Source organism: Bubalus bubalis, chromosome 12 (assembly GCF_019923935.1).
Source record: "Bubalus bubalis isolate 160015118507 breed Murrah chromosome 12, NDDB_SH_1, whole genome shotgun sequence".
NCBI lineage: Eukaryota > Metazoa > Chordata > Mammalia > Artiodactyla > Bovidae > Bubalus > Bubalus bubalis.
In genome coordinates, this window is record NC_059168.1 from 10474468 (window position 1) to 10498783 (window position 24316).

Genomic DNA, 24316 nt, shown 5'->3' on the forward strand with positions numbered 1-24316 from the left:
AAGAAAACTGAGAGGCCAAATAGTTTTTCAAAATATAAGAGGCTAATACTGATCATATATGAATAACTTTAAAGGATCAGTAAAAAGACAATCTAGGGACTTCCCTGGTGGTCCAGTGGCTAGGACTCTGAGCTCCCAACAGGGAATTAGATCCCACAAGCCACAACTAAGACCCAGCACAGCCATGTAAATACATAAATAAAAATGAATGAGTTAATTAAAAAAAAAATTCTAAAGTAAAAGTGGGTACTGTATATAACAGGTAATTCACAGAATAAATACAAAACGGTTAACATTTAAAACATTCTCGGGAATTCCCTGGCAGTCCAATGGTTAGGTCTCAGTACTATTCATTGCGGTGGCCTGGGTTCAAATCCCCGTCAGGGTACTAAGATCCCATAAGCCATACATTGCATCCTAAATAAATAAATAAATAGAACATTGCCACGTTCACTAATAAACTAATATGTTAGATCCTTTTTTCACTTACAAATTTGCTAAAAATTAAAAACTGATCATTTTTCATTCATTGTTAGCAGGAGAGTGTATTTGATACATATTATCAAATTACCTGTTGGAGGGTAATTTGGTGATGTCAGTTCAAACTTCATTTATATGATACTGTCCTATACAAATACTTGAACAAATAACCCCAAAATATATGTACAAATATGTAAACTACTAACATCATTTATAATCGCCAGAAACTGGAACTACAAACGTCCACCAAAAGGAAACAATTCATTACAATAAACCCATAAAATCAAAGATTCCACAGCCATTTAAAAGGTTAAGATAAGTGCACTAACATGGAAAGATGGCCTCAGCATTTTATGAGCAAATAAAAAATGACCCCATATGTATAACTGATTCACTTAGCTGTTCATCAGAAATTAACATCACATTTTAAATCAACTATAGTCTAATAAAAATTTTAAAACAAAACATAATGTTTGTTAAAAACATTATTTAAGACATTGTCTTAAACATTTGATTTTAAAATCATTTTTCATTTAAAAAAGAAAACATTACCCCCAAAACAGGCATGGTACAAACACATTATTGCAGGAAAGGCAATAGGTTCGTGTGCTCATTTTGGAGTCATGTACTCATTTTCAATTGCAAATAGAGATTATACTGGGATGGAAAAGATGTAGGGATTTTCAGTTTCTGATTTATATACTTTGACATTATTTTATTTCTTTAAATGGGCATGTATTATTTTAAAGTTCAAAAATTTCTTTTCCATTTGGAAAAAAAGCAAAAAGTAGTAATATTGCCACTGGTTTCTAGGTTGAATTTGAAGTGCATCCCTTCTCTGTCCCCTGCCCAAACCCTCCCCCTGCCCTTGACTGTTCTCTAGGGAGTCAAGATAAAGGGTGAGAAACGCTATGGACCAAGGTACTGCACTGTCTCCCCTTAGCGTAAGCCCCAGGCCCAGTCCGTCTCTGCTGGCTTGAACAAGTTTAGGCTGGGTACAGAGGCCTGCCCAGCTCACACCCTGCTGGTCTCAGAGAGCAGAGAACCTACTGTCCCAGCGGGCACGACTGCTGCCAGCACCCTGAGTTCCAAGGGGGCACACAGAAATGGATTTTCAGTGGACCACTGCAGGAGACAGATGCCCACCCTGTTTCTCCTAGCTCTGTGGATGCTTCACTTGTCTTCCACTGTCCTCTCCATCTGAGGACATTTTTCACAGCCTCGGGGACACCAGCTGGGCCATAGTTTCTAAAGGTGCATGACAGAAGCAGGAGCAAGGCTTGAAGCTGCAGCCTAAGCCAGCTCAGCTAGGCCGTGAGCTCTGGGTCAAACATTTCTCTCTTGCTCCTCTCAGCTTCTAACTTTATGTTCTCTGGTGCTAATGTGTGAGGTTTTTCTAAATACTATTGAAACTTCCATTTGGGTTTAGGATATGCTCTGGTCCTAGCAATTCAAACTGATACTGCTTATTAGGTTTAAAAACAAAGTTTTCCACAGGTTCTGTCTAACAAGCTGATAAACTATTACTAGTTCCCTTCCCAGGGGTTTGGAGACAAGTAAGCAAACGCTCCATTGTCTGGTCTTGCCATTTTCCACATACAGGGATTCTCTGCTAGGCCCATGTTAGGAGGAAGGTAGTCAGGCTACATTGGGACTTGCTATTTTCCCACAGGGTAAGCCATCAGCACCTCCCCAAGAACGCCAGCGGACACAAAACAGCAAAACCTGGAGAATGAGGCCACAGTGCAACTTAGGGAAAACATCATATTTTTAAATGTGTTTGTGATCAAAGAAGAAAAAAGTAGAAAAAGACAGAAAAAATAGTGTCTTAAGTCTCCAACTGAGAATCTAGAAAAAGCACATACCAAATAAACCTAAGAAAAAGACAACTAATAAAGACTAAAGTAGAAATTAACACTTCAGAAAGCACAAGGCGCAACTGACAAATCTACCTTCTTTTATACAGAAAACTGGCAAAGCTGAGAAGGAAAAGAGAAAAGATGAATATGCAACATCAGAAATTAAGAAAATGAAAAAAGTCACAGCTACTGAGGAAACTGAAAAGCAGTAACTCTATATGCATCTTAGGAATAAACCTGAAAAATAGATCTTATGGAAAGACAAAGTGAATGTACCAACGGCCACAGAGGGAAAGAACTCTGGACGCTGCAAAGACCCAGCCTTCAAAAAGGCACCAGGCTCAGGCAGTTTCATCAGATTTTTTTTCCAAAAAATGCCTGTTTCAACTGTTTCAGAGCATAAAGAAAGAATAAAAGTTTCACACCGCATTATATGAAGTTATCATTACTCTAATACCAATATCTGACAATGAAAACACAAAATGAAAATTATAGGTCAATCTCATTCACAAATATAGATCCCAAACTCCCACATTAATAAATCAAAACAGCATGTTTAAAAAATTCCCCATTTCCAATTATGGTCTATTCAAGGAATCAAAGACAGCTCAGTATTAAGAACTGTATTAACATAATTCACTTTATCAGTAGGTGAAGGAGAAATATCTCTTATCTTCAAACCATGCTGAAAATATATCCCTGGGGCCGGGGGGGAATATCCCTGACCTTGATTCCAGTTCCACCCCATTATGAAGCATTGGCCCTTGGTCATACTACTGTTTCGAACTTCAGTTTTCTTATCTGAAAGGTGGAGCTACCACCTGCCTTGGAGCTATAATGAGAACTACGAGAGAGAGAGAACTATGAAAACTTCGCCCCATGACACACACACACACACACAGAGTAACTGCTCAACAGGTAAACTGCAGTTAGTTATCATGTAGGGGAAAACAGGTTATAACACAGCATGACTCTTTTTGTAAACGACACAGAACAGGCGTCTAGTGTGCATACAGTCAAGGGTAGAGGGATACTCCAGTTAAAAGTGATTAACCAGGTTGTGAATTATGGACAAATTCCTTCCCTTCTATTTATTTCTATTTTCTAATGTTTCCAAAGAACATGTAGCATCTCTATAATCAAAAAAGCAAATAAAAACCCAAATATGTTATAGACTATTGGATTTAGCCAAGATTGAGGACTGGCAAGCCTAAAGGCCAAGGTGGAAAAGGAACTAAAAGGGAGACAGAGTAAAGAGGAACATCAGGGAGGAGCTTGCAGGACTCCTCTGCCCTGCACCCTATCACCACAAAACCCGCTCCCTTTCAGGAACACCCACACAGGCGTGGAAAGGTGCTCCTGGCAGAGGACAAGCTGAAGCCTGTCCAAAGCCAGTACACACTCTCGTACTAAGCACAGCCTCACCTGCTTTGCCCAAATACCACAGAAATACTGAACAATGGCAGTGAGGCGAGGGTACTCATTTCTCGGTTCAGGCGCTGGTCACACAGATGTACTTACTTTGTAAAAACTCACCAGCTGTACACAGTATGTGCTCTTATGTATGCTATACTTCAATAAAAAGTTTTTTCAAATTTAAAGCTGAGAGGAGAACACTTAGTTTCTGTCATCAGCTACAGAACTACCTTCTAAAGTTCTGGCTTTAATATGAACTTATGGGTCAGTTTCATGGAAAGGAACATTCCACCCAGTATTCTGTCTGACGTGTCTCACTGTCTTCATAGAGTCTGCAAATAGTCTCACTAAAATTATCAATAGATGAGGAAAAAAAAGAATTCCAGGGCAACCCAAGGATATAGGAGACACAGGGAAAGCCAAATCAAATGAGGGCCGCAGCTCTCAAGCCTGAGCACACATTTAAGTCACCTGGAGAGCTCTGAAAAATGCTGGTGCCTGGGCTCCACCCCAGACCAGTTACTTCAGATTCTCAGGGGCTGAGGCCTAGACACCAATAATTTCTTTTTTAAACGCTCCACAGAGATTCTAATACGCAATAAACAAGCTGGACCAGAAGGCCCAGCCACTGAGGCAAGTTGAAGCCTGGCCCCTGCCCATCCTGGTGGAGGCTGTGGGAGAGGCAGCAAGTATATAGGGCTGAAGTGCCCTGACCCACCCAGGTCTTTTTCCATATCCGGCTTCCCTAGACCTCAGCAGAGCTCCAGTGAGGAGGGATGCCCCCCCCACATGAAGGAAGCAGCCTCTGGAAAGTAAGAGGGAGGGGCTTCCCAGGGATTGGACACAGAATCCTGGGCTCTGGCTCCCAGCTGGGTGTTCAGACTGTTCGGGACCACTTGTCAATACCATCCCAAGACATACACCGCTCCAACCACACAACCCCAGAACTAAGCCCTAACTACTACCCAGAGTCCAAATGACACCACTGGGAACCCATAGCTGGAAAACAGGAAACCGAGGAGAAATAACAGCAGGGAAAAGGGCCACAGGGCAGAGGTCAGGGCACAGCCCAGTCATCAGGTAGGACTCGGCTCAGCGACAAGCAGTAGGGGCAGTAAAAGAGGATGCTGTGAGACATACGTGCTAAGGGGCTCAATCACGCACCTCCAGGGCCCCCTCTCCCACCCGTCCTGCATCCACTCCACTAGTTATGTGACAGGAACCTACAGGTGGGGCTCCAACAGATGGCTCTCTTGGCCTGGCAGTCCCAGAGCATTTTTACAAGCTCCTAGATAATTTCAACACAAGGAGGCCTTTGCCCATATTCTGAAAAGCAGCGTTCTAGGAGGCCCTCTGTTAGTCTACAGGGCTAAGCTCAAAGGATGAGGGGTGAGAGTGAGGATGGGCTGAGACCATGAAGAGCATGTTAGGATGGAGAGCACAGAGAGGGAAGAGAAAGGCATGGGCAGTGCCAGCAAACAGGGTGGGGATCTCTCAGGCACAGCCTCCAGCACACCACTGAAAATCCATTTCTGTATTCCCCCACTGGAGTTCAGGTGCACAGCAACAATGATCCCAACTGGGAAGGCATAGTCTCCCCTCTCTGGGTCCAGCAGGGCCTGGACAGTCAGGCAGCGTCCTCTTCACCCAGCCTGAACTTGTTCAAGCCAACAGAGAAACGAGTTAACCCTGGGGGAAGGTGCAGCAAAGGGAGTCTGTCTGGGGATTCAGATGAGGCTATCAGCCTGAATCCCTTTCAGGGTTTCTGCCTGTCTGGAGTTACTAACCTCCCGGGTTCTTATGCCTTCTGTAGAGTGGCCAGCAGTAATCAGAGGTAGAACCTTCCCCCTAATGCATGGGAAGGTGGACTGGCAGGAAACAGCTCCTACTAAAACTCCATCTGTTTAGCAGGGCTGGGAACCAAGACCAGCAAGCTAAAAGAGCAGACTCCCAGGGAGGAGGACACTGGGAGTGGTGTGGATGCTGCAGAGGCAAAGCCGGAAAACTCAGTCAAGTGGGCCGGGAGCTTAGCAGCTCACTGTCAGGGACAAGCTGAAAACCCTTTCAGTGTCTTTGTTTCCCTTGCAAAGTCCATGAGGTTCGGATTACACATGGAAAATGCTTGGAGGTGGGACTGAGAAATCCAATTACTTAAGCACCAAGGGCACAAGAGTTCCAGGTCATAGAGGTAACCAGGATTTGCTTAGGCCCTATAGCAAGAAGAGATAAGAAATCCTTCCTCAGTGATCAATGCAAAGAAATAGAGGAAAACAACAGAATGGTAAAGACTAGAGATCTCTTCAAGAAAATTAGAGATATCAAGGGGACATTTCATGCAAAGATGGGCTCGATAAAGGACAGAAATGGTATGGACCTAACAGAAGCAGAAGATATTAAGAAGAGGTGGCAAGAATACACAGAGGAAATGTACAAAAAAAGATCTTCACAACCCAGATAATCACGATGGTGTGATCACTCACCTAGAGCCAGACATCCTGGAATGTGAAGTCAAGTGGGCCTTAGAAAGTATCACTACGAACAAAGCTAGTGGAGGTGATGGAATTCCAGTTGAGCTATTTCAAATCCTGAAAGATGATGCTGTGAAAGTGCTGCACTCAATATGCCAGCAAATTTGGAAAACTCAGCAGTGGCCACAGGATTGGAAAAGGTCAGTTTTCATTCCAATCCCAAAGAAAGGCAATGCCAAAGAATGCTCAAACTACCACACAATTGCACTCATCTCACATGCTAGTAAAGTAATGCTCAAAATTCTCCAAGCCAGGCTTTAGCAATATGTGAACCATGAACTTCCAGTTGTTCAAGCTGGTTTTAGAAAAGGCACAGGAACCAGAGATCAAATTGCCAACATCCGCTGGATCATGGAAAAAGCAAGAGAGCTCCAGAAAAACATCTATTTCTGCTTTATTGACTATGCCAAAGCCTTTGACTGTGTGGATCACAATAAACTGTGGAAAATTCTGAAAGAGATGGGAATACCAGACCACCTGACCTGCCTCTTGAGAAATCTGTATGCAGGTCAGGAAGCAACAGTTAGAAGTGGACATGGAACAACAGACTGGTTCCAAATAGGAAAAGGAGTACATCAAGGCTGTATATTGTCACCCTGCTTATTTAACTTTTATGCAGAGTACATCATGAGAAACACTGGGCTGGAGGAAGCACAAGCTGGAATCAAGATTGCCGGGAGAAATATCAATAACCTCAGATATGCAGATGACACCACCCTTATGGCAGAAAGTGAAGAAGAACTAAAGAGCCTCTTGATGAAAGTGAAAGAGGAGAGTGAAAAAGTTGGCTTAAAGCTCAACATTCAGAAAACAAAGATCATGGCATCCGGTCCCATCACTTCATGGGAAATAGATGGGGAAACAGTGGAAACAGTGTCAGACTTTATTTTTTTGGGCTCCAAAATCACTGCAGATGGTGACTGCAGCCATGAAATTAAAAGATGCTTACTCCTTGGAAGGAAAGTTATGACCAACCTAGATAGCATATTCAAAAGCAGACACATTACTTTGCCAACAAAGGTCCGTCTAGTCAAGGCTATGGTTTTTTCTGTGGTCGTGTATGGATGTGAGAGTTGGACTGTGAAGAAAGCTGAACGCCGAAGAATTGATGCTTTTGAACTGTGGTGTTGGAGAAGACTCTTGAGAGTCCCTTGGACTGCAAGGAGATCCAACCAGTCCATTCTGAAAGAGATCAGCCCTGGGATTTCTTTGGAGGGAATGATGCTGAAGCTGAAATTCCAGTACTTTGGCCACCTGATGCGAAGAGTTGACTCATTGGAAAAGACTCTGATGCTGGGAGGGATTGGGGGCAGGAGGAGAAGGGGACGACAGAGGATGAGATGGCTAGATGGCATTACTGACTCGATGGACGTGAGTCTGGGTGAACTCCGGGAGTTGGTGATGGACAGGGAGGCCTGGCGTGCTGCGATTCATGGGGTCAGAGTCGGACACGACTGAGCAACTGAACTGAACTGAACTGAACTGAACTGATCTCACTGTCCTTGGAATGTCTGCCTCCTAAGGAATATTTCTGTGGCATGGCAATATTATACCTTAGACCCTCCCCCCACCCTCCTCCAGGATGAGGCAGCTGGCATAGAAGGCAATTAATATTTTAACTTTTTTCTGTAACCTTCAGCATTTTAAATGAAAAGATCAAAGCTCTTAAGCAGAAAAAAAAAAAAAACTTTGCAGAGTGTGGGGGTGCTAAGGGGGTGACATAAAGTAGGAGGGAGCTTCCTGAACTCAAACTATCAGAAATATTAGGAGACTCATCCTTAGGAGAAATCAGGGCAGAGGTTGTGACCAGCCCTCAGAGGAAAGGGGCTGAAACTCTTTATGTGATCAAGAGCTACCAAATGGAAGAAGCTCAGAAGTCAAGGTACCCTGCCAGGGCAGTAGAGCCTTAGTGTCCGGCAGGGCCCAAGTCTATTCTGGCAACTACAGGGGCCTGGCCTCAACCTTAACTGTACGTGCACGCGCACACACACACACAGTCCCGCCAATCTACCATCAGAACTGAGACTTGCAGAGATAAAAGGACAGACAGGAGGCATCCTTATCAACAGAGGCTATGATGCAAGTGAAATCTTTTGAGGTACTCCAAGAGAATTCTGGGGTGGCAAGATCTACACTCTTCCAAGTAGTGACTCTGTCCCCAAGATGGAGAGTACAGAAGAGAGGGCTCAAAACAAAGACCCTCTGCTCTTCCAGAAGCAAAGTTCTAAAGTAATGCTGTTCAGGGAATGACCCATAAATGTTATCACCAGTTCATCACAACATAAACACAGGAACCAAGAGGAAGCCTTTAGAAACTAGCACATGAGGTGAACTTCCTGCTCCATCCCTGAGTGCATCTGCCAGACCACCTTGTTCAATGGCTCACAGATTGGTCTGGATGGTGCTGAACCCCTGAAGGGGCTATGCATGGCGAGAGCTGCCAACTCTACATACAGAAGGAGCTGTTTTGGTCTACAATATTTTGGAAATTAGGAAAACTGACCCTCAAACCCATTCGTTTGAGAACAACCCCTTCATTTTACAGAGAAGACTAAAGTCCAAGGACTGCCAAATGACTAAGGACAGAACCCAAGAACAGGAGAGGTGGGATCAGAGAGGAAAAGTAACTGCGTGGCTGCACTTCTCACCCTCCTCTTCCCAGTCAGCGGTCTCATGGGAGCTCCTAAACCAGTGAGGGCTGCTTACTGCTTCGAATGAGTAGAAGACAATTTGGGGGTAAACACAGTATTTCCTTCCAGCTTTTCTTGAATCTCAAACCCAAGGCAGCTAAAGCCAGCACCTTCCTTTCAGAATTAAGCTATCGTCCCAGCTGGTCCATTTCTTGACCCCATCACCCTAATCTGTAATCGCCAGATCCCAGAAACGTCAACTTAGTGAAAACGCAGTTGGTATGTTGATTGTTCCTTCAAAGTCCCCTGAGGTCCACTAAGTCCGTAATGAAAGCAGATGTAAAGAGCTAGGGCTGGTGGGGGGCGACAGGCTTCCTCTCTCTTGTGCAAGTTGACAACCCCAAACACAAAGATCAAAAGCATTCACGGCATTAGGAAAAAAAAAACTGCCAGAGCTGGTTTTCCCATTCAGTGTTACAGTTTTAGGCAATTTAGTCAATGTCTCCTGCTTCCAGTGATATTGTGAATATCACATCGTAATGATTTCTCTTATTTTTCAGGACCTAGTGCTATACATAGAACACGGTAAACAGTAAATGCAGAAAGACAAAGGGAGAAAGAAACAGAGATAAGGTGAATGGGGACAGGGTTACAGTTCTGGATAGCATGATAATCTGTAGATTTTAACTGTCTCAGCCACCCCCATCTCTATTTGCCCAAAGGCTTCCTCAACTAATCTGTAAGGAAGCTACCTCCTCCCTAGAAGCTACAGACAGCCTTGTAACAAGGGGAGTCCTCAGCTGACTCCCAGATGCCCGAGGACGAGAGAAAATGAGGCCAAAAACCCAGGAGGTCAGAATGGGAAAGACAAGAGGCCCCAAAACTAAGCCAAAACAAGGCCCCTCCCTACACTGCCTGCCCCCATCCCCAGCCAGCCAAACCATTTGCTACAGCCTCAGGGGCATGGGAGGGGCCTTGGCAACACCACAATAACCATTTCTAGCAGAAATGTCCATCTGCAGCTGAAGGGAGCCCAGCACCTAGGCCCCTCCTCAGCCAGCCCAGCCAGGGGGCTAAGCAGCCATCACAGTGGCCTTATAGGCAGCTCCAGGGGCAGGAAGGCTCTCCTTTGGACTCAGTCACCCATCGGTACTGCAAAGTTTCCCCCCTCTCCCACAACAGTCAAAAATGGCTGGGGTCACAAAGGAGGTGGATCTGAGCTCTGGGACTCTAATACTGTACTCATTATGCACGGGGAAGCCCTCTCTTTCCATCCTCAAACTCAACTCTGAAATCCCCTTGGTTGGTTCCTTTCCTAGCCTAGCTTGATATGCCCACCTGCTTCCATATCTGCCCAACTTCACTATCACTTGTAAACAATACCTCAGAGATAAAAGAGTTCCCGCTGGACCCTCAGAGCGGGAACAGCAGGCAAGAAAGGACTAGGAGGAGTTCCCCACGGTGTGTGGAAAGTTGAGGATCGCAGATCCTTGACAAAAGGAGCAGTGGTCCAAAGGAGAGACAGAAGGCAGAGATCCTGGGCACAGTCCCAAAATAGTTTCCACACATCCTCAGCCAATCAAGGGCTCCCATGGGGCAGAGCGTGGGAGCAGTGTGGGAAGCCCAAGAGCCTGGTGCTTGCGGCTCTGGGCACTCACTCTTGTCCAGGCTGCCAAGAGGCAGGAGGTGACAACAGCGTGTGCTACAGCATGTTCCTTGGGATATCATAGGTAGACACGCAACACGCCAGACAGCAAAGTGACCAGCTGCATGTATCAAGCTCAGCTTTATGCCTGTGCTGGGCACGACACACACCCTGTATCATGGATATTTTTGAAACCCTGTCAGGACTCGGCACCTGCTAGATGTGCACATTCCCACTGGCTGCTGGATATTCTTCACCCAGAGAGCTTACCCATTCTGGGCCCCTCCCATGGGAACCCCCAAACCGGGAGACCCCGTTTGCCCTGTGTCCCAGAGTCTTTGACTGCTCTGAACGAGTTCACACACCACACACATCTTCCTAAAGCACCACCTTCTGACAGAAGAGGATCGCACAAAACCGCTCTCCGAGGGTATGTGGAACACCACACTAAACTATGTGATAGAACTATGTGGGGCCGGGGGGAGGTGGCACCAGGAATAGAGGGCTCAGATCCGAGTGCTTGCTGGCAGTGCCCAAGCTGGGCCAAGAGGAAGCTAGGACTTTCCAACAGACAACTCAACAATAAAAACAAGCACAGACACCTGAGAGCTTTAAAACCACCACCAGTTCAGGCCCCATGCTGAGAAGGGGGAAGGAGGAAGACACAGGTGAAGAGCATTCTCTACTTTCCCAGGCAGCCCTGCTCCATGCCCACAACACTAAGGACTGAGATAGGCTGGGAGATCCCAGCAGGGTGGCAGGACCAGCACAACGCAGGCGGGGAGGAATGGAGAACACACTTGGAGAAAGCTCAAGAGAAGCCATCGCTAGGCAGGAGGGGGTGCTTTCCGGAGTAAACAAACCTGCCAGCAGTCCCTCTTCTCAGCAGAAAGGGAAGCTCTGGCGGACAAGGCCAAAGACACAGAGAAGGGAGGGAGCTGCCTGCTCCGTGGGCCCATCTGTCCTCATCCCCTTGTCCTGCTTTCCCTACAGTGGGGGGCAGAGCAGGCGCACAATCTCTGTGTTCACAGCCCTCAACAGCACACAGGTGTCTATAGCAGTGGGCAGCCAGAGGCACAAGTGGAAGTGGAACCTGGGGGTTCTGCTGTGGAGAAAAGGCATGGAGTGAGCTCACAGCTCTCTCCTCTCCACCCACAGCAAAGCCAGTATCGGCCACCTCTGCTTGCCTCAGGTCCTGCCACGGTCTAGTCCCAGGCAGTCGCCCACTACTTGCTGCCTCACCAAGGCTCGCCCAACTCTCCAGGGCAGCCAAAGACACCTGGCTCTTCTCCTTCCCCCAGAAGTAAATTTCTTGCCCTCCCTCAGGCACTTCCTTGCTGTAAGTTCCTCTGGAAGGAGGCCAGGGAACCACCCTGGCTCCTGATCCATCCCACGGCCTCACCCAGGAACCCCCAACCCCCCTGGGAAAGCGGAGGCCCTCCCGGCCAACGTCCCGCCCAGGCAGTGAGGGTGGCACTTTCAGCACCTCCAGGGAGCTTCCCACAGTTTTCCCAGGAAGTCAGAGGAGGATTTCCCAGGAGGAAAATCTAAGAGCATCTGGGGACATGAGCAGCTTGCCCACCTGCTACCCAAGCAACCAGATTCCCCCAGCTCCTCACAGGCTCCAGGGGCTGAAGGGGAAGACAGAGCTGAGGCAGGAGCAGGAAAGAGTTCCGCTCTCCTAGGAGAAGTCCCATCCAGTCCTGCCTCCCACCTGTCCCTACTCTCTTTCCCCAGCCTCTCTCTGCTCTCCACCTGAGAGGCAGCCACTCTGAGCTGCCTCTTGCTCTGTTTTCTTCACTCTGGGCCAGCAGAAGATACTGCTGAGTAATCCCAAACTCACAGCAGATCCCCAGCCCTGAAAACAGGGCAAAGCCCAAGGAAACCTACTGATCCTGGCCTTTGCCAACCGGAGAAGAACATCTGTGTTTCCTCATAATGGCTTATATTCCACAGACTCTGCCCTGCCCCAAATACCCCAGCCCTGGCCTGAAGACAACCACATGGAGAAGCTCAGTGTCCCCTTCTCCACTTCCCACGCACCTGGTAACATTCCCTTCCGAGTCCCCCAGACACCCATCTGCACAGAGTAACAGCAGCCCACCGCCTGCAGGATTCCCAGTCATGATGTTGCATCAGCCCCCACCCTACCCAAAATATCCTCACCCCCACCACCTCCTCTCCTCTCCAGCCATCTCCATGGTGACAGCAGCATGACTAATGACACCCTATCAGCTTCAGACTCAGGAGCGCAACTCCCCCCCCCCTCCACCGCCCCCCCACCCCCACCCCGGGGATTTCTGCAGATTGGATGCAAACCAACAGTGCCAGGGACATTCTCGAGAGATTTCCAGAGGCAAGGGTGGGGAGTGGGTTGTGTGTCTTAAAAAAAAAAAAACAGTTCAACCAACCCAATCCCAACTGCACCCAAACCATCCAGCTGAGAAAGCAAAAAGAATCCAAACAAAACCCACACAGGCCTGAGAATTCATTGGCCGCCTACACCCCCGCCGCCCCTCCCCCTCAGCTGCTGCTACACACACAGTGGGAGATTAAGGGATCACCAGAGGAGACCCTTTATTTTTATCCAATCCAGTCAAACACTTCACCTCTACCACACACACACACACACACACACCCCACACACACCACACACACCAGGTACCTTGACAGCAGCTCCTTGTCCCCACGGCCCGGCTCCTTCACCAACCTTTATTTCCACCTGCAAAAGAAGCCGGAGAGACTGATAAGCCAGGCCACCACCAGGAAAGCAGCAAAGTCCTTCTGCTGCACTCCCAGCACGCTGCGGGGGAAGGGGGAGAAGGGAAGGCAGGGGGGCCTCGGAAAGAAAGGATAGCAGGGACCATCTTCCTGCCTCCAGCTGCCACCCAGACGCGCGGTGGATGGACTCATTCGCCTTCAAGAGTGTTTTTGTTTTCATTTCTCCCCTATCCACCCTCCCAAGATCCAGGAGGGCTCGGCCCCTCCTCCTGTGTCCGGTCTGGCGTCGTCCCTCCCCGCCCTGCCCGCTCTACCTCGGCCGGCCTCCTCTGGTGCATCGGCCGGCGGGCCTCCCATTATCCCCGCCGGAGCGCACGGAGGGAGGCACTGCAGAGGCGGCGGCGGCCAGCTGCCGGCTTGGCTCCCCTCCCCGCCGCCGGCGAGGCTGGTGTGGAGGGGGCGGCGCGCTCGCCAGCCAATCCCCGCGGCCGGCCGGGCGGGGGCAGGGCCGCCGGGGGCTGGACCTGCCCGGCCGGGAGGCGGGGGCACAGCCAAGGGTGCCGCGGAGCCGGGCTGGCTGCGGCCCAGGCTCGCCGCCGCTCCCCGGCAGGCTGGGGATCCCGGGGCACCCCCGCCTCCTTCCGAGTCGAGGACCCGAAGGTAATGCCCAGAGGCATCCTCTGCATCTCCAGGGTCAAAGACTGACTGCGCTCGGGGTCGAGCAGACATTGGCGGGATTCCCCTTCAGGCCGCTCTCTGGCCCTAGGACACCAGCAAACTGCCTCATCCTAGCAGCAGCTAGGACAGTGCCAGGCACTACGATAAAAGCAAGAGCCCCTGCAATCCTCCAAGGAAAAGAAAAGCCTTGGAGTGTGAACCTTTTACCCCGTTTTACAGATGAGGAAATAGGGCCAGATAAGTGAAGTAACTTACCCAAGGTGACACAGCTAGAAAACAACAGCTCTGGGACTCCAAGCCAGGCTGTCCCGCACTAAAGACCAGACTCTCAACCATTATGCAGTCGTCTCCTCCCCACCTCCCATCAACAGATTTCCTCTCGAAGCCAACACCGCCTGTAGCTCAAAGCCTCACCAAGTCAGACTTGCCCTCCTTTGCTCACAAACACCTACACCTCACCCTACTATCACTCATCCCTGCGGCTTGAACACAGGCCACCCCCTCCAGACAGCATTGCCTCCATCACCATTCGCAATGTTTCCTCCTCTTTCAGAAAGGCCATGGGAGGTGGCACACCCAGACTTCAGGGCTCCCCATCCCCTGGAAAGGCGGAGGCGAGGAGGCAGCCCAGACTCTGAGCCTTTGAAGGCTGCAACGCCCAGGAGACTGAAGGAGAACAGAATGGAGAGAGGAAAGCCCTGCAGTTCCTAGGCAACCCAAGAGACATCCTGCTTCACCCCAAGCCCTCCCTGTAGCCAACACCCCAGAGTTTCCGCCTTCTAGGAAGGGAACAGTCATATGGACTCTGGTACTCATGCATCTGGGTCAGCTCCTGGCTCCATGGCTCCGCTATCCAGCCGCAGGACCTTGGTGGTGGTACCTTATCTCTCTCAGCCTATTTGTAGTTCTATTTTATAGATTAGTACTGCTCATGAGCCATAGCAGCTACCTCATACACAGTTATGAGGAGTCTGAAGAAATGCCTCACAGCGCCTGCCACAGTGCCACGCTTCGTTTCTGAGCGCCGTGGTGTGCCACTTCTGACTCACAGGTGTGGCTTGCAGGACTAGTTAGGTGCGTGAGAGCATTCGGTGCTGTGCTCTGCCACCAACTCCACCACATCGGCCCAATTATGCCCGTCCCTGAAGCTCCAAGGGGGCACTCAGAATGGGACAAGCTGTCCTAAGAGACACAGCAAAGCTGGCCTCTGGCGAGGAGACTCCAGGAGGCACCAGGGACCACACCTGCCTCACCTCTGGGGACAAAGGGCAGCTCTCCTGGGCTCCTCCCTAGGGCAGGGAGGAAGGCGGGTGACGAAGCAGGCCAAGGGGCGCTGTCCTGAGCCATGTGCTTCTGCTCCCCTAGCTCTGACCTTGGCCAGGCCAAGCAAGGTCCCCTCCTTTATCCTGGTCCCCAAAACCCCTGCCCCACCCACCCACCACAAACACAGTCTGCTGCTGGATAAGAGCAACTAACACTGCTTGGATAATAACGATCAATACTGTTGCTGCTCCGGCTGCCACAGTTTATCAAGCCCCTGCTACGTACCAGGCCCGGTGCCAGCACACTGTGGGAGCATCTCATTTGACTTACTCCACACACGACCTTCTGGGGAAATGGGCCTAGAGATGTTAAGTTACTTGCCCGTCAACACACAGCTGGTGAGTGGTTAGCTAGAATTCCAAGCCAGGCATGTCTCATTCCAGTTCTTTAAGCCCTCTCTCCCAGCCTACCTCAGGGAAATGCAAAGAAGGATGGGGTCACTTGAACCACACTACTTCCCTTTAAGCTATGGGTCTGAGAATAGTAATATTTTCATGCCTCAGAGACTTGGCAATGCTGCTCCTTGCCTAGGTTCCCCTGCCTCTCCCCCACCTGGCAAGATAATACGGTACAAGGCTTAATCCAAACGTCACCTCCCACTGCTCCCTTCCCAGCTCATCTAGCCCCCATGAGCTTCACCCCACTCCTCCCAGGGCCTCTTCTAGAGCAGTCACACCAAGTACAGTTATTTATTTACACGGCCGTCTCTCCCACGTGGGCAGGGGCCCTATCTTCCCCACTCACTAGGCTCTGCACAGAGGTGGAATGTGCTGAGCTGAGTTTCTACACAAGGAGGGTGGAAGGGCAGGGGGCTGGGCACTGAGATGCAGAAGCCACTCTCCAGGTCGGTCTGTTCTCTGAGGTCCCCAGAGATCAGAGGAACACTTGCTCTCCTGGGAGAGGACCTGCCACCTGAACTATAGCCAAGACCCAGCCTTGTTCAGCCAGCACGTGTTTTCCTCACAAGGCTGCAAGCCACCCTGACTCTCTGCTTGAACCACCCCCCCGCCCAGTGCTAACTAAATCCCACCCCAACTGCAGGTCCCAGCCCACCCCCTGCCAGCCTGCAGACACACTAGCAGAGCCCATGGCCCCTAAGGCAGTTTACCTGCAACCACCTCCATCCCATGCTGGCCTCCTGCCCTGTTCTGAAACACCTGGAATGCTAGGGCTCCGAGGAGTCACAGAGGCGCATCCCAGGACCACCCTGCCTCCAGCAGGGACACTCTCCACACTTCACACCTGACCCCTCTACTCTCTCTCGGCCCCTCTTTCTGTATCTGGGGCTTCACAGTGACCAACCCAAAGGTAACTGGGACCCCCCCTCATAGGGGCTGAAGGTCTCTCCCCACCTTCCATCATGACCCGTAGACCCCACTGCACTCCCAGCAGGAGAAATGGAGTCACAGCTCTCTCCACTAGAGAAGAGGTGAATGGATTAACTCATTCTCAGAACCCACTAAATACCCCAACACAGAGAACCTCAGAAATACAGATCCTCACAGGCCAGAACCCACACAGATATATAAAGACTAAGAAATGGGGATGCATCCAGAAACAGATTTGGGGGGCTTTATAGGAGGATCAACCAAGCAGCAACCCCATGCCAAGCCCCATAACTGAAGCATGATGTACCGTATCTTATTTACCCCTCAAAACAAACCAATGACATAGGAATTATTAATGCCCATTTTACAGATGGAGAAATTGGGAGACTGAGTTGGGCCCTCTTCACTCCCTCACTGGCAGCAATACAGGTGGTGCTGTTCTGTGCAGCTCTATGATTTTATCAACCTACCTCTTCTAGAGTTGGCAGGGGGTAGACGGACGACTTCTCTTTCCTTGCCATGGCTGTGTCCTGAACAAGGTCACTCCCCACAGGGCTTTACTTCAATGCTCAGTTCAAGCCCCACTTCCTCCAGGAAGCCTTCTCAGGTTACCCAAGTCCTCTGCCAGCTGACCACACTTCCAGTGTTTCTCATTTAACACTTGGTACTGCTATTTGTCTGTGTATCCTGCCTCTCCAACCAGAATGGCTAGAGTCGTGCCTCTTCAAAGCCCTGTCTTTTTTTTTTTTCTTTGCCCAGCATTCCCCACACTGAAGGCACTTGGAATCCAATGTGGGGGAAGTCTGTGACCTTCCCTTCCCTCTCCACTGCACAAAGGATCCTGCCAAAGAAACCCAACACCCCCTCCACCTTCAGAGCCTATGTTTGAAGTCACTGGTGTCCACGCATCAATTTCCACCCAAGTAATTGCAGCCCATCACACACACATCATCCCCTATATTTGAAACTCTTTGCGGTTGTCATGGGAACTGCCTTTGCCTTCATTCACTGATCAGGCCTCACAATTAGCTTTGGCAGCGGAAGTCTGTGTCAACGGCAATCGTGGGGAGGAGAAAGCCGAGGAGGTGGAAGAACAGCAGCAAGGGAAGAAAAGGTGCTCCTCCCTGGAGATGCAGGAGAACCAGACTGAACTCGGGCACCCGGTGATGTCAGAGGGAAAACACAGCCAGCCAGCAACTCTACCTGGACACTTCCATGCCAACAAACAGACGCACCCAGACCCCCCAGGCTGGCAGGCAGCAGTCGTGGCTCTGCCCACAAACCCCCATGCCATGCTAAATGCTTCTAAGAACATCTCTTATTCTGTGAACTTCGTCAGGGTCTCCCCACTCCATATTCAACAGTTTGGGGCCATCAAATGTCCCAGGACCCAAGCAAATAATTGGAATGACAGAATAACAGAAATTTAACTGGTTATTGAGAGGTGAGACAGGAATACTGAGTGGTTTAGAAACCTGGGGACAGCCCCAGGGGAAGCCTTCTAAGAGTAATTAACACAAAGCATCTTACCTTCCACCTTGAAGATTCATGAACACCCTCAGCTGGCGCCCTGTGGTCTATGTCCTTTCACACCCCTGCCACCAGTCTCGAGCATTTGAGTAGCATCTCTGTACAACTCAGCTTCAGGGGAGAGGCCTCCCTCCTCCTGGAAGCCCCACCTCATCCTTCACATATCACTCTGCTGAAACTCTCAGAACAGGTCCCTTTCCTTCCATGATGGGCTCTCTTGGCCTAACAGTGACTAAGACTGGTCTCTGCCCCTAAGGCATCCCTCCCTTGTAGCCCTACCAGACTGCTCTGTAATTATTTGTTGCCACGCTTGTCTCCCTGCCCAGACTGTGAGCTCATTAAGGACAGAGTAAATGCTGCCTCCCCTTTACCGCCAACTCAGGCTCAGCGCAGCGCCTCACACAGCCAGTCGCAATGTGCAGGAGGCTGGGAAGGCAACTTGCAGTCAGTCTACCAGTCAAAGCGGGTGACATCCTACCTCCAGAAACTGAAGTGACTCCAGTGCCCTCCCCCGGCACAGGGGACACAGGAGGGCCAGGGACTGAGGAGACACTCCAGGAAGGTACCTCTCCTCTGTATCCCTCTAGCACCAGCTCTCCTCTCACTGGCTTTCAGCGCCCCACCCCATCCTGCACTGTCAGCCGTCCAGACTGGACCCAGCCTCCCCATGAGAAGATGCCATTCTCTCTCTCCTCTAGGGCTCCAGGATCATCCCCAGCATCAACCAGGGCACCCAGAGCTTACCCTTAAAGAGCAGAGCAGTCAATCAAAAGACTGGGACACCCCCGGCAGTCCAGCAGTTAAGACTCTGTGCTTCCAATGAAAGGGGTGCAGGTTCCACCCCTGGTCTGGGAACTAAGATCCCACATGCCATGCAGCACAGCCAGAAGAATAAAATAAAAACATTAAAAAAAAAACAAAAACAAAATGAGACCAGAGAGAGCCACTCAGTGTCCTTCCCACAAGAAAGACTCAGAAGGGAACAGACTCTGGTCTGGTACACTGTCACCTATTTCTGACCCAGCATCTCCACACCCCTTCCTGAGGATTCCTCTGGCAGTAATTAAATGAGGGGGGTTGGCTAGGGGGTACATGCATTCTGACAAATGGGCCCAAATGAGTCTACTTCATGTAACTTCCTTTTCATTTGGAGCATCAAGAATTGCTCTGTACCAGTAGTGGGAGGGGCACCATTCTGTCCACGGACGCCCTGGCCGGCTGTGGGGAGGTGGGCACAATGGAGTTGGAATGCGTACAGGTCAGAACCAGCAGTTCAGGAACAGAGCTCGTGCTCCCTGAAGCAAGCGAGCAACCCCCCAGAGGTCACCGGAGGCCTGGCCAGTTACCCTACACTGAGTGCCGACTTTTATTTTCCCCTCCTTCAGTGACTAATAAAAACTCAGGTTATCAGATCTCTTAGGCAAATGACAGGAGACAAGGCCACGGAGGGGTGTGTCCACCCCAGGTGTGCCAGCAGGCTGGGCCCTGCAGAGACGCACTCAGGCTGAGGCCTAACGCCACCCTAAAGCACTCTCCCAGCCGAAGTGTGGCAGGGCTCAAGGCAGATAAAGGAGTCCTGTTCCTTTCCAACACCCTCTGTCCTGCTGAGCATGCTGCCCTCGATCCAAAAGGGAGCTGTAAAGAAGGGATGGGGAGGGGAATCAGTGACAACTCCTGAGACCCTCGCCCCCCAGAGTGGTCTTTCAGCTCACCCAGTCCCCACACTGCCTCCTCCAGAACGAGAGGCCCAAGGCAGAGAGCCAAGCTGCTGACTCAGGGTGGGGTCCGTGCCAGAGCAAGAACACTCAGACAAGGTTCACCAGGGCTGCTGGGCACGAGTGAGGGTGGGAGACTCACCTCCCCCCAGGGAGTTTCAGAAAGTGTCTTTGAATAGGGAGCCACCCCTCATTCCTATTGTTTTTCCCCACAGCAGATAATTTAAACATGGTTCAAGACTTCAATGAGAAGCAATAAGCTTTGCTTTGGGTTAGAACCCCCCCAAAAAAGCACTGCCCCAGGAACAGGGACCCTAACCCAACCTCCTTATCCCTCTCACTACCTACCTTGGCAGGGGAACAAGGATCCTAACCAAAAAAATCCTCCCAAGAATAGCCAACCAGGATAGCTACTTCCCCAACCCAGAAACAGGCTTCAGTGAGGATTTAGAGACCACGGAGGAAAACTACATGTCCAGTAGAATTACCCACACAGATAAAACACACACACACACACATATATATATCTAACACACAAGCCACTAGAAAGGCAGCCAGTGTGACTGAGTTACTGAATTTCATGTTAATTAAATTTAATTTTTGTAGCCACACATGACTAATGGCATCCTTATCAGACAGCACAGGTAGAGCATACTTTTTAAATTTGGGATGTCATAAACACTCCTGAGAATTTGCTGAAAACCACGAACCCTCTCCCCTGAGAAAAAACAGCCCTGCACATTCACACACTTGGCTGAAATTTTCAGAAAGTTCACAGACCATATTCACACCCAGCTCTGATTAGGTCTAGAGATCGACCAAAAACTTGATGGACTAAGAACAAGGTTTTATCTGCAATGTAGTTGTCTAAGGAATATGCTACACCTTACATAGTTTGAGCAAGAGACCACCACATGAGGAAGCCCCCACCTGATAGAGGACATCTTCATAACATCCCAGCCTCTACAAAGACCTATGCAGGCACAAACAAGACTGGGTCTTCAGTCTTGGAACAGCTATAAATGTTAGACAGCTCTTTTTTTCAAACATGCACTCAGTCTACCTGCTTATAATTGCTATGCTCTAATATTGTCACCCTGCTTATTTAACTTATATGCAGAGTACACCATGAGAAACGCTGGGCTGGAAGAAGCACAAGCTGGAATCAAGATTGCCAGAATTATCAATAACCTCAGATATGCAGATGACACCACCCTTATGGCAGAAAGTGAAGAAGAACTAAAGAGCCTCTTGATGAAAGTGAAAGAGGAGAGTGAAAAAGTTGGCTTAAAGCTCAATATTCAGAAAACGAAGATCATGGCATCTGGTCCCATCACTTCATGGCAAATAGATGGGGAAACAGTGGAAACAGTGTCAGACTTTATTTTGGGGGGCTCCAAAATCACTGCAGATGGTGACTGCAGCCATGAAATTAAAAGACGCTTACTCCTTGGAAGGAAAGTTATGACCAACCTAGATAGCATATTCAAAAGTAGAAGACATTACTTTGCCAACAAAGGTCCTTCTAGTCAAGGCTATGGTTTTCCCAGTAGTCATGTATGGATGTGAGAGTTGGACTGTGAAGAAAGCTGAACGCTGAAGAATTGATGCTTTTGAACTGTGGTGTTGGAGAAAACTCTTGAGAGTCCCTTGGACTGCAAGGAGATCCAACCAGTCCATTCTGAAGGAGATCAGTCCTGGGTGTTCTTTGGAAGGAATGATGCTAAAGCTGAAACTCCAGTACTTTGGCCACCTCATGCGAAGAGTTGAGTCATTGGAAAAGACTGATGCCGGGAGGGATTGGGGGCAGGAGGAGAAGGGGACGACAGAGGATGAGATGGCTGGATGGCATCACCGACTCAATGGACATGAGTCTGAGAGAACTCTGGGAGTTGGTGATGGACCGGGAGGCCTGGAGTGGTGCGATTCATGGGGTCGCAAAGAGTCAGACATGACTAAGCGACTGAACTGAATAAAAGTTCTGCACGTTCCCCGACACAAAGGAACTAACTCCCTCTTCCACATAGGACTCATCTTAGCCTGAGTTCCCCTACTTATTCATTTCCAAGCTGAACAACCATCTTTTTCAGTTGCCTTGCATGTGACCACTTTGACAGAGCTCCTAGAGACAGGCTTTCAACACACCTTTTAGAGTTTCAGCTCTTCCTACCTGCTGGGAAGCCAGGGATCCTTACTTGTACATTTCTTTCTTTTTTAAAAATATGTGCAGGACTTTGGATTTACCCCGATTAAATTCCGTTGAGTTTTGCTGAATCCCACTCTTCCAGACTGCCCCAATCTCCTCTACCCGTGTTTCACCATTCAGCTTCAATATTGCATCACCACTACTACTGAGACTACCACTCCTACCCACTGATCATACCTGCTCCTACCTACATACAAGGGAGAGGGCACACATCTCTTCTGCTCCTAACCCTCCAGGCCCTTCCATGAAACCCAGAGTTCTATGGATGTGCTCCTGCTATTCCCAGCTACCACCAGCTACTACTCCCTCATGGGGCTCCCATGACCTAAGTCAGGCTGCTGAGCAGCAAACATCTTCTGAGAGCCCTTTCCCAACTGTTCTCAGAACACACACATATACACACTCATAGACAGACACACACAAGTTCTTAAAGGGGTTACTGATAGCTCATAAGACTAGACTGAAATGGACCCCAGAAAAACAAGAATAAACATGGAGTAAATCTCAAGATGTTCTTGTCTCCCTGGCCTACAGGGTAAAAAATAGGTTGGGTCACCCTCCTTACTCTTGTTGGCAATGGGAGTACTTTACCTGTGTTCATCAAGACTTACTTCTGTCTCATTTTCCACGCCTCACCCCCTTCTCCACTCACAGAAGTGCCACAGACCGGCTCCTCAAACTCTCAAGGACATATAAATCACCTGGGAATGTGGTTCAAGTGCAGGCTCTCATTCAGGAAGTCTGATGTAACGTCTGCGATTCTGCGTTTCTAACAAGCTCCCAGGTGATGCTGATTCTGCCAGTCCACTGATCAGCAAGGTGGAAACATGGTTGTAATCCATTCAGCTCCCCTAAGACTCAGGTGAGCAACGTGCAGTCCTAGTGAGTGCCCATCAACTCAGCTCTCATCTGGGTCAGAGGAGTTCCACTCTAACTACACATTAGATATACCTGGGGGAGCGCCAGCCCAATTGGAGTCCTCCCCAGAACAATCAAACTACTGACAGAATCCCTGGAAGTGGGATCCAGGTGATCCCAACATGGAATCCCTGATCCACACTGGTTGGTAAAAATTCTGAACAGGGTAATTATACCTGTGTCCGCTTCAGAATGCTGCTGTTGCTGCTAAGTCGCTTCAGTCACGTCTGACTCTGTGCAACCCCATGGACGGCAGCCCACCAGGCTCCCCCGTCCCTGGGATTCTCCAGGCAAGAACACTGGAGTGGGTTGCCATTGCCTTCTCCAATGCATGAAAGTGAAAAGTGAAAGTGAAGTCGCTCAGTCGTGTCCGACTCTTCACGACCCCATGGACTGCCGCCTACCAGCCTCCTCTGTCCATGGGATTTTCCAGGCAAGAGTACTGGAGTGGGTTGCCGTTGCCTTCTCCACCTCTTCAGAATGACATTAAATAAAAAACTGGCCCTCTGATCTATGACGCTAGAAGGAAGCACTATCATTTATTTGCAGAAATCCAGGCCCACTGGTTTGACTTGAGTTGCTTTGTAGAGAACCACAGGGATCCCCGAGCCCACCATTTGTCTTTCTAAATCTCATGAACCACCTTTTAAAAAATCTGCTCGTCTAGGACTTCCCTGGTGGTCCAGTGGTTAAGAGTCTGCCTGCCAATGCAGGGGACAGGGGTTTGATCCCTGATCTGGGAAGATTCCATACGCCACAGAGCAGCAAAGCCCATGCGACACAACTACTGAGCCCACGGGCCCTGGAGCCCGCGCTGCACAACAAAGAAAGCCGCCGCAGTGAGAGGCCCATGCGCCGCGACTGGGGAGCAGCCCCGCCCGCCACTAGAGAAGAGCCCCACAGCAACGAAGACCAGCATAGCCGTAAATGAAAATAACTAATTTAGAAATCTGCTCTAGAATGGTCAAAAACTGACACTGGTTTACAATTTCCAGCATACCTTTGAAAAATTGAACTTTCTACCTGTCTCTGGTCTTCCGGCTCTCTCCCAATCATCATGTAATTCCACAACGATGCCATTCCATGGGCATACCTGCAGGTGTGTAGTAGGGAGCTGATGACTCAGATTCAGGTAGGGTAGCTGTCTCTCCCTCCCTAACCACACATGCCATGGTTTATCCTTTCCCCAGTTGATAACAGTTTATACAGTTTATACTGACACAACAGGGACCTAGAGGCTTCTCTCTGTCACCAGTTCTGCTCCAAACCCTTTCCTTCTGTGTACTACTGGGAACATATAAAAGACTATTATTGTCTTGAGCATCTTCCACCACCTCAG

The 24316-nt window shown here is 49.4% G+C and overlaps 1 protein-coding gene across 8 annotated transcripts in view; it reads right to left on the bottom strand.

The window, feature by feature from the left end:
* The window catches only part of TET3 (tet methylcytosine dioxygenase 3), a 114189-nt gene that overhangs the window by 82308 nt on the left and 7565 nt on the right, over positions 1–24316 (bottom strand). For 4 of the 8 annotated variants that reach the window (XM_006045955.4, XM_025260806.3, XM_044925764.2 and 1 more), the window contains one exon: positions 13224–13280. In XM_006045955.4, the coding sequence (XP_006046017.2) occupies positions 13224–13280 (57 nt within the window). Of the gene's footprint in view, positions 1–13223; positions 13281–13593; positions 13729–22670; positions 23225–23977; positions 24179–24316 lie in introns of those variants that run through there. The other 4 variants (XM_044925762.2, XM_044925766.2, XM_044925761.2 and 1 more) reach the window with 4 other exon arrangements.